Below are 13,732 nucleotides of genomic sequence, written 5' to 3' on the forward strand. Positions count from 1 at the left end.
CATCCTTAGAATAGTATGATCTCCGTCGATTGCTAATGTATAGGTGTTTTCGAGCGTAACTACTGTACTCACCGATAACAGGTCATTAATTATCACATCGGAAAACGGATAATCGCATAGGGGAACATCATCTGCGATATTGCGCATCGATTTTATCGCTTTTCTTGCACTACTGAAAATACAGTTATTTTGTTTATGTAATTATATCTTTTTTTGTATGTCAATTTGAGTCAAACTCGATCGTGTAAAATTGAGTTTGTATCAAATTCATTTCAACAATTTTTATATCAATTTATTGGCATATTGCATTAATACATATTTTTGCACAACGTAGATTTTCTATAAAACTCTCTTTGCACTTATCGAACAGAATTAATAATTATCTCAATTTTACTTTGTCCGGTAAATCGCTATGTTTGACCCATTTTCTTTTATTTTAGACTGTAGATGGAAAGGCTTTTATGGAAACTAGGTAGGCGGTTTTGTGGAACCAGGATAAGCTGCCTAACTATCGAATACAAACTTGATATGCGTCGCTAGCACGAAAATACTTGGAAAAGTCGTAAAACGATATATCTAACGTGCATGGAGAAAATACGAGACTTAGCCTCTAGAAAATATATAGGTGCGCACGATCAGTATACTATTACTAGCACACGGGCACAAAATCAATTTTCTTTAAAAACGAGCGATGATAGGTACATGATACTCGACATTATGTTAACATTTTATCGAAACTTTACCGAAACGATAATAAAAGCGTCGATAAGACAAAGCTCCTCTTGAAAATAAGGAAGGAAGGTCTTCCTGCGTAATTCTCTAATTAAAATACCTATTACAGTTACTTGAGTATACAATTTATTAATAATTATGCAGAAGCAAACGTTGAGCAAAACAGAAATTGAGAAGATGTAGCGCTCGCGTACACTAACAGTTTAGCTCTGCATTTGACACACGCAGTTGTATGATATAACGAAGACTTGTAACTTTGATGCAACGCGGTTTCGTAACGATACTTACTTCTAAAATGCAAACTTTATTCAATCCTTGTGACAAATGTATAAAGCGGACGATAATTATGGAAAATAACAATACAAAGTTGCATAAACGTGAAATTGGCGATTTTATAATTTTAGTTAACTGCAATTTTAAATGCACATTTTGCTATGATAAAAAAGCGTTTTGTCATAACACGTCGTACATATTTATATATGTAATGCATAATTATATGTAGAATGTAGGCATTATTACATGTATTAAAGTCTTTATTATGACAAAAATGCTTTTTGTTTTAAACAGATTTCTTTAAAGAATAGAAACTTTAATACATATGTTTTCTTAGTTTAATTGATATAAAAAAAATTTCTATAATCTAATTTTATGAGTATAATTAATATAATAATACAACACAGATAAACAAAAGAAAAATTTCTAAATTTATTATAGAATGTATTTTCTTAACATTTGTTTTACAATTGATATTACTAATACATTATTTGACAATTAATTATTAATTATTACTTGACTAAATTGCCTAAGTAATGTGCTAAGAACAAGGAATATATTGACAAAAAATAGTTTACAATTTTCGTTACTTAAAGGGAATTTTGTTATTACAGAAGTTATTGAGACCCAATAATCAAGTAAAATCATAAAAAGCTTGATAATTCCACAAAATTACATGAAAGTATATTTCGATAAAGTCTCCAATATAAGAGTGAAAGAAGGCGCTGAGTTATGAAAGCATTTCGATCGTTTATACAAGATAGATACGTACACAACATACATACAATGGTTAAACTAACTCGTTAAATTTGCTGCGAGTTTACATATAAGCTGCTTACTCATCCATGTACGCGTAACTTTACGAGCCAGCGCCAAGCGTATTGTTGCAGCCGACAACCTGTCGTGTAGCAATCTCCTTCATCGTCGATAATATTCAATTAGGAGGCGGCAGTCACATGCTTTTCCGTACGACTGTCTTTATCAATACGCCATGACGTTTCGAAGCAATTTCATCTCCCGATATAACACACATGAAACCGGTACTAATTAATGTGCTTGCATTTAATCACGACATGAATATTATGCAATGTCTGCGATAAGGAATTCTGCGATAAGCATATATCTCTGAATCGGCGAGACACTGTAATGTTTGTGACATTGTACAAAGGAGAGTATTGTGTTTCGAGCTATTCATTATTTTCCTGTATTATCGAGAATCATCTGGTTCCGTGACAAAAGTCCATTCGTTCAACGTTTATTCGAAAGTTATGTTCATGAGCAAAATGTCCTTCCCCCTTTCCCCTTCTTCATCCCTCTTCCTTAATTTTCCATCGATTTTTATGTGAGTCAGTATCCAGGGCACGAAAGGATTCAATAGAGAAAATAGCATTCTCGTCCTTCGCTCTTAGAAAGATGTGCCGATAGCTTCTGAGAATCGCTGTGAAAAGTCTGTTGATTTCTATGAATCGATGTTACCTCGAACGCAAAATGCCATCTATCGCTACAGATGGATTTCCATTTGGTAAATCGATTGCGTGTCTCTCGTAAATTCTCCCTTCCAGTTAAGTGACATTCGCACGGATTTTACATTTGTCAGGCTTCGCGAATGTGTTAGTCAGCTTACAGTTTGTTCAATGTTGAATAATCGTCTGGGTATTAGTGAGTCTTATACATTAGTCAGTCTTTCTTGAACGTATTACGTATTTCTTTGCTGAATATATTTAATCTTTTTTTATATTATACAGAAAGTACGTATAATTTATACAGAGTGTTAAAATATTTTTTAACATTTAAATTAAAGAACTTCATTTTTTTTCGTTAACCTTAGACAGCAATGGATTATTTGAACCTGAAGCAAAAATTTTTGATTTTACAATCTATATGAGAGAATGGTACTATGAATTCAAAGTTATATATAAAAAAAGATTCTTCAAAAAACCTTCATTCTAATCGTAAGGCAGAGGTTTACTTGTATTGTGTACTTTAAATAGGACTTTTTAAAACTTATATATAATTTTTATAGTTATAGAGAATAGAGAGAGAGAGAGAGAGTTGAGCGTTTTAATTTTTATACACATATACTAAATTGATATTAAATTACATTAAATAAACATACGGATCTATTGGATTCAATTTTTTAATTTAATTGGCAAGGTTTTATTTTTTTTTCCTGAAAATGACTCATATTGGAATCGAACGAACTGTTAGAAATATTTTGCGACTTTAAATTAATATGATGTTTAGTTAGTCAATAAATGAACTTTAATTAAATTCATATATTGTTAAATTATATCAGTTTTTTTGAGTAAATAGTTGCATACTGTGACGAAGTCAGCGCTCTATATTTTATTGTTATTTTTTTTTTGGTTAAATTGATATTAAATGACAAATATAATTGAATATACAGTAAGTAATTATCTCATTAACAAGACAAATCAGTTTTTTGAATAAATCAGTTTTTATGCAATAATGAACAATTAACATGGACGAACAGCAAAAGTTGTACTGAACTAATACTGCAGCATAAATTTAACAAAATAAGCATATGAAATATAAAGAGATCTTTGTACATGGATGCAGTCAGCGGCGAAAGTATGGTACAAGGGAAGGATAGGAACCGTGCCAATTTTCAAGGATATCCGAAGACTTTAGACCTTTGTGTGCTGCGTCTATCGTTTGACTCAATATTACAGTAAAAGTTCCTATACTACCGTAATATTGATTTAAATGGCAGGAATGCGGCCTAGTCTTCCGGCCTACTTGATGTTATAAAATATTGAAGATTGAGAGCAGTGTACCACCGGAAACAGCGAAAATTCAAGGATAAGCCTTTCTTTGCCCGCTATCCCAAAATCTGCTTACGTCTCTTCTTTTTTTCATATTGAACATCGCAAAGAAACTTGCAGAACGATTTCGATACACAGACACTGCAAGGAAAAGCGAGTTACTGTTGTAACATAAGTCACACGAGAATTGATGAAAAATGTAAACGAATCGACAAGATGCAGGTGAAAAGTTTTCGGACTCAACGGATCTTTTCTTTAACCCGATGAAATACTTGATAAATCGACTCGAGTTTCCTTTTGCAGTTCTCGAAGGGAAGAAGTTACGAGCTAACGCAGATGGTACGGCCTTTTCCATGGCAACTGTTTGTGACGTCAATCAAGTATCTTAAATTGGAAACAAAACTTTAATCGTTTCGCGATTTGGACAGCCATTATTACGCATTAATATAAAATAATTTTAACATTAAAATATTATGAAACCTAGATATTTTTCAATTCTCGACTCCCATAAATGTATCATATATAAAAAATCATTTCTATTTGAGAATCAAAAAACCTCGGATTATTTCCTGTAGAAACGTTACGCGTGTAGGACAAAAGTGCAACTTTGTTGCGAAAAAATCGCATATCGTTTAATTAGAAAGATACGAGGAAAGTTGTTCGCGTGCTTCACCCCATGAGACTATTAAATAATTCGTCAGATAACAGCATGCTACAACCGCACGAAGGCTTTCGCTTATTAATTTCTCTTCCCGTGAGGATGATAATTCACGTTGCGCGCTAGCGTTATAGATAATCTTATCTCAAGTCAGGAATAAAAATCAAACGGCTAATGAGTAAAGTTGGCAATTAGGCGAGTGATAATCAACCTAGTAATGTTATGTGTTGATGAGTTACAAACTATAATATTCAATGTACTTTACTAATCAACTCTATAATAATTATATAATACAAATATACACATATGCTATTTATAATAATAAGATAATCTAGACCACTATATGGATAAGTCAAATAAGTGAGGAAAGGGCCAGATTTTAATTCCTAATAATAAATATTTTTATATGTGTTATATAAATTTTAATATAAACTGCGTGACATTTATTATCGAACTTGAAACGCAATCGTAAATTGAGAGAGAACCTGAAATATTATAATTAAATTGATCATCGATTTAACAATGATGCTATTAGCATCTTAAGAACCTATAAAGAATTTGTATTTAGATATACGAGTATATATAAATCAAATAAGTGCTATTTAATCGATATACACAATAATCGATATTACAAGACACGCGCTTTATGAGAATCGTTCACATAATTATTTAATACGTATTGATTAAATTTTATTGTACTGAAAAGGACCCAAAACAGAGGTCGAAACGTTTACTCTCGAATTTTTAATGAAGTAGTAAATCGTTTGCACACTAATAATCTGTGTCGGCTCGTAAAAAAGGCATTCACCAAATTATGAATTTAAGTGCTATTTATATATATGATATTTATATACATATATAAATACAATCGATATTTATTGTTAATAATAACGTGTGAATGCCAGGTAAATTAATATTATTACGCGTGGAAAACATTTTATTAGAACATAATTTATTGCAAGATTGCATATTTATTCGAGCGTGTGAATGACGTTTAAAACAGCGATAATTATTGGACGAATTATGGTTTGTATCAACATGAAATGGACTGAAAGTATAATAACAAATAGAACGTATCAACGCATATAATGATCATAGTAATTATACAGAGCGTGCTATTAATTAATATTTGCATGGAATACATATTTCATAAACAAAGAAATCCGTAGGTATCTTATTCGCAGCGTGCAAGCTGTTACTTTGCATAATTACTCTATAATAATTTCTCTCGGTAAATCGTTATCATTAGAACTCGCAAAGCGTCGTCAATTTCTAAAGGTGGCTCAGAGTTACACAGGATTTAATAATCTTAGATTTAATAATAGATATACGCCGCATAATTGTAATCCGCTTTAAATATTTGAGTGCTAATCCTCCAAAAGTTGTCGGAGAGCCACGGCGCGCGACAATTTCGCCATAATTTCTGCGGCTACACGGCGCGCCGCGTCGTCTCGAGATTCAAATCGAGCACCGCAAGCGCCTCTAGTAATTAGAAAGTTCATTACCCCGACAACAGAGTGACAACGGCAGAAACCCGTATCTTCACTGTTGCAGCTCGACGACTCTATGAGAGGTCTCAGCTTTACCGCTTTAGACTCGCGCGTCTATCTATATTGGTATCATCGGCAGGTATCCGCCATTGATGGCAAAGCCCACACGCATTGCGCACTATAGAAAAGCATCCTACGTCCTACGACAGAGACTCACTGGCAGATAACAATATCAATTGTAACTTAAAATACAAAGCGTACACAATAAGCAAAAGCGGTTGCAAATACCTTATCCGCGAAAAATGTTTCATTTTTCTTTTGAAACGCAGCGTTCGTGTCTTTTCGTTTTTCAATTTTTATCGCGTTATACAGGCGGTACTCGATGGTTTTAGATTTAACGTCGGGGCAAACAGGGTTATCACGTTTCAGATTACAGCAAGGCCGTCCGATTCGATTACGCATTATGAGATTTGGCGAAGCGGTGTCAAAATCACACAATATATTCCGGGCACAGGACATCCTTAATGTCGTTATCGGTTAACGCGATTTTCACGTAACATCTTTGTCGTATGGGATATCACAAGCTATATTAGGTTCATTATTTAATGAGATTACAACAGAGTAAAACTCTTTTTTCAAAATATATAATCAACTCACGTGCATTTCTCCGATTTGATATTACATGTACGAAAATAAACGTGAGATGCTCTTGCTCAGAAAAATTTTATTTCATTTGAAAATCAAAGACTTAAGGCGTTTCAGTAAGGCAAAGTCGATTTAAATTTGATTAGAAGGACACATTCTCCAAAATACCTCTTGGCCAAATCTTATACGTCTGCGCGTCACACGACTCGTTTCGTATATTACAATAGTTAACATATCACGCTGTCAGTGGCAGCAAGCTTATTCCGTAAAACGTTTACAAGTTGCGACATGCAACGACCGCGACTGGCACAATGTCGTCCCGGGTAATATCATTATTTCGCTGCGCCGTGGAAGTTATTACGGGACACGATTCACTATTGCACATCGAACATCCTTCCGTGGATTTATGTCGTCATCGTTGTTTCGCTGGAAATTCCATCAGAAAAGTTAGCGCCGTATACTCGGGGGAGAAAAGTAATAATTGGAAAATAGTATGACATTTCGATGAACCCCTGACGAACGATGATACACACACGGTCCAACCTCGTCATTATTTTATTTCACTATACATACATTATTGATACGGTTCTGATATGCAGTTCGTGTAAAATAATGTCCGTGGAAATGATGTGCTCATGCGAGTTTATCGGGACGAGAAAAGACATTTAACGTTCTATTTTTCCTTCTGCGAAAGAGGTGACCCACAAATAATGTTGCTAATAACGGACGCCTACGATAAAACGTACAATTTAAATATCGGGAGTAACCTGAAATTAGCTCTTTAATCTTTCAGCAGTTTATGAAGTGGAGAAATAACGCTCAACGCTTCGATTCTATGTTTAGATATGAATGGAAAGTCTAATTACAACGCGTTTTACCAAATAACCAAGCCGCTTTATCCATGAATAAGTAAACTGAGGCAATGTAATGTGTTACCACTTGGCCTAAGTACACAACCGCTTGATGCTTAAATATTGCGGTAGCATTTGTTGTACCGTGCGGCCCGAAAATGTTAATTACATTTTGACCACAATACCGTTTATGGTTTAACTAGGCATGAGTTTTAATCCCAAGCAATCTTCTGTGTTCCATTCGCGTAAGAAAGATATTAAATTTTGGCCATTTTTCGGTTAACGTAAGAAGTTTCAAGATATACAAGTTAAATAAGTGGACTAATTAAACGGAATCGAGTGGTGAACCATTTATCTTGAGGAAACTTCAGGAAAATGAGAGAGAGAAATCGTGATTAAAGATAATAAATATAATATTATCACATTTATTAATGAAAAGTTATTAAGTAAGACGTTAAGACATCGGGAATTAAGCAATAAGGACTGTATTCTTATTTAAACACATATAATTTGAATAAAATAATCGTTTGGTTTCAAATTCTAGCTTCAAATAGCGAATACGCTTACGAAGTTGAGTTCAAGTACTAATAGTACAGTTTTCGTTGCTTCATTTTCATAATATCTTATTTAACAAATTTTAGATTCATTGTTCTTGATACATGTATAACGATTTCTTTCATTTTAAAAAACAGCCAAAACTTAACATTCTCCTTTACATACAATACTTTGACATTAGAAACAGATATAACTACTTTTGATCGTAGACATCGCGAGTTAATTGCAACTACAAGGTATTGCATGAAATGTCCCATTTAATTGTCCTACTAAAATGATCCTTTCGGAGTATCGATTTTGTAACTGTTTCAACAAATTTCGCACTTTGTAGAAATTCTATCAGGTGAGATATCACGAGTTTGAATTAGGCAGAGAGAAGCGCACTAGTTTGTAAAATGGCGGACAATGGTTAACGTTGATCATAAAGTGGAAGTTGTATTCTGTTGGTTTTCATGAAAACAAAGAGTGTGGAGAGACTTGAAGACGTTTCCGTGCATATTATGCAGTTGCACTGTGTATTGTTTAAAGATTTATGTTGAAAAGTATAAGTCAAATTCAAGGACGTTATAAACTAAACGATGATTATGTTAAACATTATTCATTAGAGACATTTTTCTAGGATTAATTTTACTTCAATTCTATACTAATTTTGTTAAAAATAAATGTGTTATATATGATATATAAAACAAATGGTGTGACACTTCACGTTTTCTATATTTCATAAACTGGTGTATATGGCTTCATTTAGGATCCAATTTCGATGATACATATTATGTCATAATTTACAAAATTTTCACACGAGAACCTGTTTATACACGGACAAAGTGTTACAGTTGCCACAACCGGAAATAAAGATAATTTTCGCCCATCAATACATTTAATTATGATAATTGTAAGATGGATATATAGTCATAACTGTTAAGATATGGCATATCTTATACGGTTATTACAATTATACTATACAAAAAAAAAACGTATTGACGGGCGATTTTTGGTCGTGGCAACCGTTTTTCCGTATACAGTCAAAAGAAACCAAAGAAATATATACAAATATTATACAGTTTTAACGGGACAATTGAATATATGACATTTTATGTGCCACCGTGTATATTAATCGATACGAGAATGAATTGTAGTAAAAGAATTATACAATTGAAAACTATCAGGAGTGCGAAACAATCGATGCAAAGAATAATGCAAAAATTATTCAGAATTTTTCCACGAATTTCTATGTTTTTCACATTTTCTTCATCAAAAGCACTGGAACCTGTATAAAACAATGTTACATAGCATTCACGGATTTTCCTCACCATGGAAAAAGTCGAAGGTAACTCCTGCATGAATATCTCCCCCCCCCCCCCCCCCCACTCGAACCTAGCTCTATAGAGTAGCAGTTATCTCGTAACACGCCTCGAGCGACACACAAACGCGCATTGACAATCGTGAGACCTTCCACTGAACGCCGAAATGGCGTTGTGTGTTCCAGCAGCATCCGAACGCGATCAACAATAGCGAAATGAGCGTGGGCGGTGCATCGGGTGCGTGCGGAAGCATCCCGGCGCCCGGGGAGGCTGGATGCAGCAGCAGAGTTGGCAGCAGCAGCGGCGTCGGCGTCGGCAGCGGTGGCACAGGACAAGGCTGCGAACAGGCCCATGGAGGCTCGTCCTCTCACCCACGGGAGAGCCACGCGAAGTTCCGACACGGCCTGCTGCAGCTTATGATCCACACGATCGATCCGCTCCACGACGGTCAGTCCCGCGCCGGTATACCAACTCCACACTCTATCACTCTCGCTTGCAGCTTGTGCTTTTCTGTTAGCACGATGACTTACTTGTTTCTTTAGTGCTTGTTCTATGTCATTTTATTATATCGCTCGCGCTCATTCTTTACATCTCTCATGCGCGCACACCCGCGTGAGCTTATCGCTCCGTTCCGCGCGCCGTGATATCAAGTACTCACGTTCCATCGCGCGTCGACATCACGTTCAGTCGAAGCCCGATGATAAAATGGATGTCGCAATTTCGCTCTGTAATTCTACAAAAGTCTCTCACCTGCTCAATTAAACTGTTATGATGGACGCCGCTTTTGATAACACTTGCAAGATATATGTAAATTCATGCATTTTTCATGAGCTTCGGTATTTCGAATAATGTGAGTTCGTTATATCGGAAGAAATACACACACACACACACACATTTCTTTTGTTCCTTTTTTAATAATAAAATACTTATTCAAAGCAATGAGATATCAGATCCTTGCTTGCTAAAATAAATGAACGACGTTAAAATAAATGGATCCATTATTTAAAAAATCAAACCAAATTGAAGTGGTTGTAACGCGAACGCGTAGGAACTTTCAACGGCAAATAGAATTCCCACGAAATTTCAAAACGAATATTAGTAAATGCTCGATCAAAGCCAATTAAGGATCTCACGCAGCGGAGTGATGGCGCAACGCAGCCTGACAAAATTTTTTTTAGTAACACAATTTTTTGTAACTTAACGAGATTTTTTATTATTACTGCAATCATTAATTAGCGTAGATAACAGCTATTGTCTGTGATGTAATTACGCTACAGCATGAAATTTTAAACGCAATCAATCTATTAGTATACAAAATAGAAATATCTTGGAAAATAATTGTATAATTGTGATGCTATTTGATAACGTTTTATTTGTTTGCATGTTTATACAATTGATAGTCGCGACGCTTTTGCGATAGTAACGCCGCAGGCAACCTGAACCGACGGGCTTTCGGAAGCTCGTTCCGACGACGTATCTCTGAGACAGTCACAGAATTTCCGACAGCTCGACAGATAAAGTGTTTTTAAAATGTAAAACTATGTGAGCGTTTAATAAAAAAACCCCGCGGCTTTTATACGTAGCGGTATAAGTACGTGCTTAAGGCTTTAATCTCTTCGGAAATTCTGTTGCGAATAAAATTTCACTCTCGTAACTGAAACGGTGTAAAATTCATATTGCAGAAGACTCCGCGGCTAATTTGAATCGGCTAATAAATTGCTATTTTTAATACGATAAACAAATAATAATCTCCACAACGTCTTACAATTAGTAAATTATGTCTAGATGAAGTAGTAATGTTTTATATTTACTATTATTGAAATGTGCAGTTTGTATTCTATATCATTGTTATAGAAAAGAAATGTCTTTGTGTCGAATGAGAGTGTATCACTGTTCAATTTTTATTTAATTTTTGCACAATATTTATATTAATGCAAAAATCGGAAAGCATTCTCTCTCTCTCTCTCTCTCTCTCTCTCTCTCTCTCTCTCTCTCCTTTTCTCTCCAATCCAAAGAAATTAATTTATTTATTTTATGAAAGACAATAATTAAATTAGCTATCCATACAGAAAGAATCACGAGGAAGCGCATTACTTGGGGAGCTTCTTTGCAGATTCATTCTAACCGCATAATTGTCATCGAAACTTATTGTTAGGTAGAACATATCGTTCGTTTATGCTGTCACAACGACGTCTGAAATGTATGTGAAATAAGGACGGTGCCCACATTTCAGAAGATGCATGTTGATTTGACAACAACAGTTTCATGAATGACAAACGTGGCTATATAGATGACATAGCCTTGCTATATTGAAAGCTTGTTTGTCAGAGATCTACAGCATGCATGTCATATCGATCGCGACGATAAAAAGCTCTTAAACGCACGCCGCATGTTACACTTATTCTCTATGTTCCCCGATTTTTGTTCCATACATTTACAGAATTCAAGAGGACATAACCATCACAATTAACGAATAATACTTTATATGTTATCCTCCTCCATAAATATATACGACGGCTTTAGCGACGTTGCATCTACGCTATGCAAGCCCGATAAAAACTCCCCCGTGCAGGAATTTTGTATCGAACGCTCTTAAAGCTTGATTGGTTTAAATTTCCACTGTGTTCGGGATGCGTCCAAAAATAGTTATCGATGACGAACGTGATCGCTGGGTCGTGCCTCAGGCTATAGCCGTCCGTTAATAAATAATTCGGTGAAGATTGGAAGCGCGTAGGAAGTCAATGCCATGATACTTTCCGTCCTAAATTATTAGCGTTATCGTCCGTTAACTGTTCGCAAACGTTTAGCACACACATTACGCTCAATTATATCCTTCACGGCATTAAATCGAATATTCTCGTGATTGGCATTTAAACGTCTCGTTAGACCATGTCAGCGTTAAATCAGACTTTGATTTATCTTCTGCGCTAAAAGGCCTATTAAATAGACTCGCGCGATATTTGCCAATTGAAAAATACATTTATCAAAGTGTTTTCGTTTCTCTTATAAATATTCTCATGTAGCCAATCTTTTTCACATCGTCACGTATATCTGTGATCAAATATTTTATAACGTAAATGTTTTACATTAAATAAACTCTTATAAATATTACGATACTCTCACAAATGCAAAATGTTTATCATTATATAAACAATATTTCAACTAAAGGCCAATGCATCGACATCTTGCATATCCATAACGCATAATGTATAAAGCATAAGAAAGCAACCCTAATTAGAGTCTTTTATTTTATAGAAAGAAAGGAAATGAAGGACTTTAAATTGGCTCATTTTCTTATACATTATGCGTTTTGCGTATGCAAAACTCTGTTCAGCCTTAGTCTATAACCGGAAGAATAGTCGAACGAATTCTGTTGTAATAATGCAGCTAAATTACTGAAATTTATTTAAGATTAATTATAACGTAAATTTGTATTAATTGCATTGAGTCTTTCAGTTAAAATCTGAAAAGCACAGATTACAACAATTGGACTATACAATGAATCAATGAAGGATTCCGTCTGACATGTCTGAAATTGAGCCTGGCTTCACTTGTTTGCAATTATCGTTAGATATATGATCGGTCATCTCGAACTTCCACGTGCGGATACTGCAAGCAGAAGCGACATCCGTGGCACCTGGGGTTCTCGGATCTCTAAATTGACAATTTCCGCAAACGTTGAACACTCGTACCCGTATTTCCGATTATTACGTCAAATCGCGACTAAACAAATAACGGACACGACAGAACTGAGTTTCTGTAAAATCTCATTTCATATAGGGAATGTCAGATGTGTGGGAAAGGATAACAAGGTATACGCACTCAATCGCGATATATCAGCTCGATCAGAACGTCGGAAGATTAAGTGCGCACGATACGACGCGTGAAAGCACCGCTTGGTACCAGTCCGAGGGTCGGAGAATAAATGCGAGTCCATTCCGTGATATTTCTCCCTTGTTCGCGGCTACCCGTGTACATTTATAGATCGAAGCGCGCGCGCGCCCGCGCACGGGAGACGGCGAACATTATTTTACCGTAGTCCCACGGTTGTGCCGCACATGCGATATTAACGAAAAGCGTAGAGAAAACGTGATAACGTTTCCATTTTCTAAACGACCCGGATTACCGGATTGGTTACGACGCAACGTTTCGAATTTCCGCTCATCCTACTTACTGAAAGTGCCGTTGTTACGCGCGACAATGAGTCTTAGTACGGTTTCCCACGGACGGGATCTTGCTCATCAATTTTGCACAGATAAACAAATAATGGATAAAACAGAGCGGTCGGTGCGTGAACAATTGCGTGAGAGGGAAATCTCTGTAAAATGTTGTTTAAAGCCGATATATCATTTAAGTTGATTTTGATTATTGCTATTAATTCCGATGCAAACAATTAATTAATATGCGCATTATTTAACACGTTGCTCACTTTCCGAATATT

The 13,732-nt window shown here is 35.4% G+C and overlaps 1 protein-coding gene across 1 annotated transcript in view; it reads left to right on the plus strand.

Moving 5' to 3' along the window:
* Nckx30C (solute carrier family 24 member Nckx30C) overlaps positions 1–13,732 on the plus strand; it is a 58,362-nt gene that overhangs the window by 18,957 nt on the left and 25,673 nt on the right. Inside the window, exon 3 of the mRNA XM_018541332.1 lies at positions 9,477–9,753. Coding sequence (XP_018396834.1) covers positions 9,477–9,753 — 277 coding nt within the window. The remainder of the gene's footprint in view (positions 1–9,476; positions 9,754–13,732) is intronic.

The sequence above is a fragment of the Cyphomyrmex costatus genome, unplaced genomic scaffold, assembly GCF_001594065.2.
Source record: "Cyphomyrmex costatus isolate MS0001 unplaced genomic scaffold, Ccosl1.0 scaffold281, whole genome shotgun sequence".
Classification (NCBI taxonomy): Eukaryota; Metazoa; Arthropoda; class Insecta; order Hymenoptera; family Formicidae; genus Cyphomyrmex; species Cyphomyrmex costatus.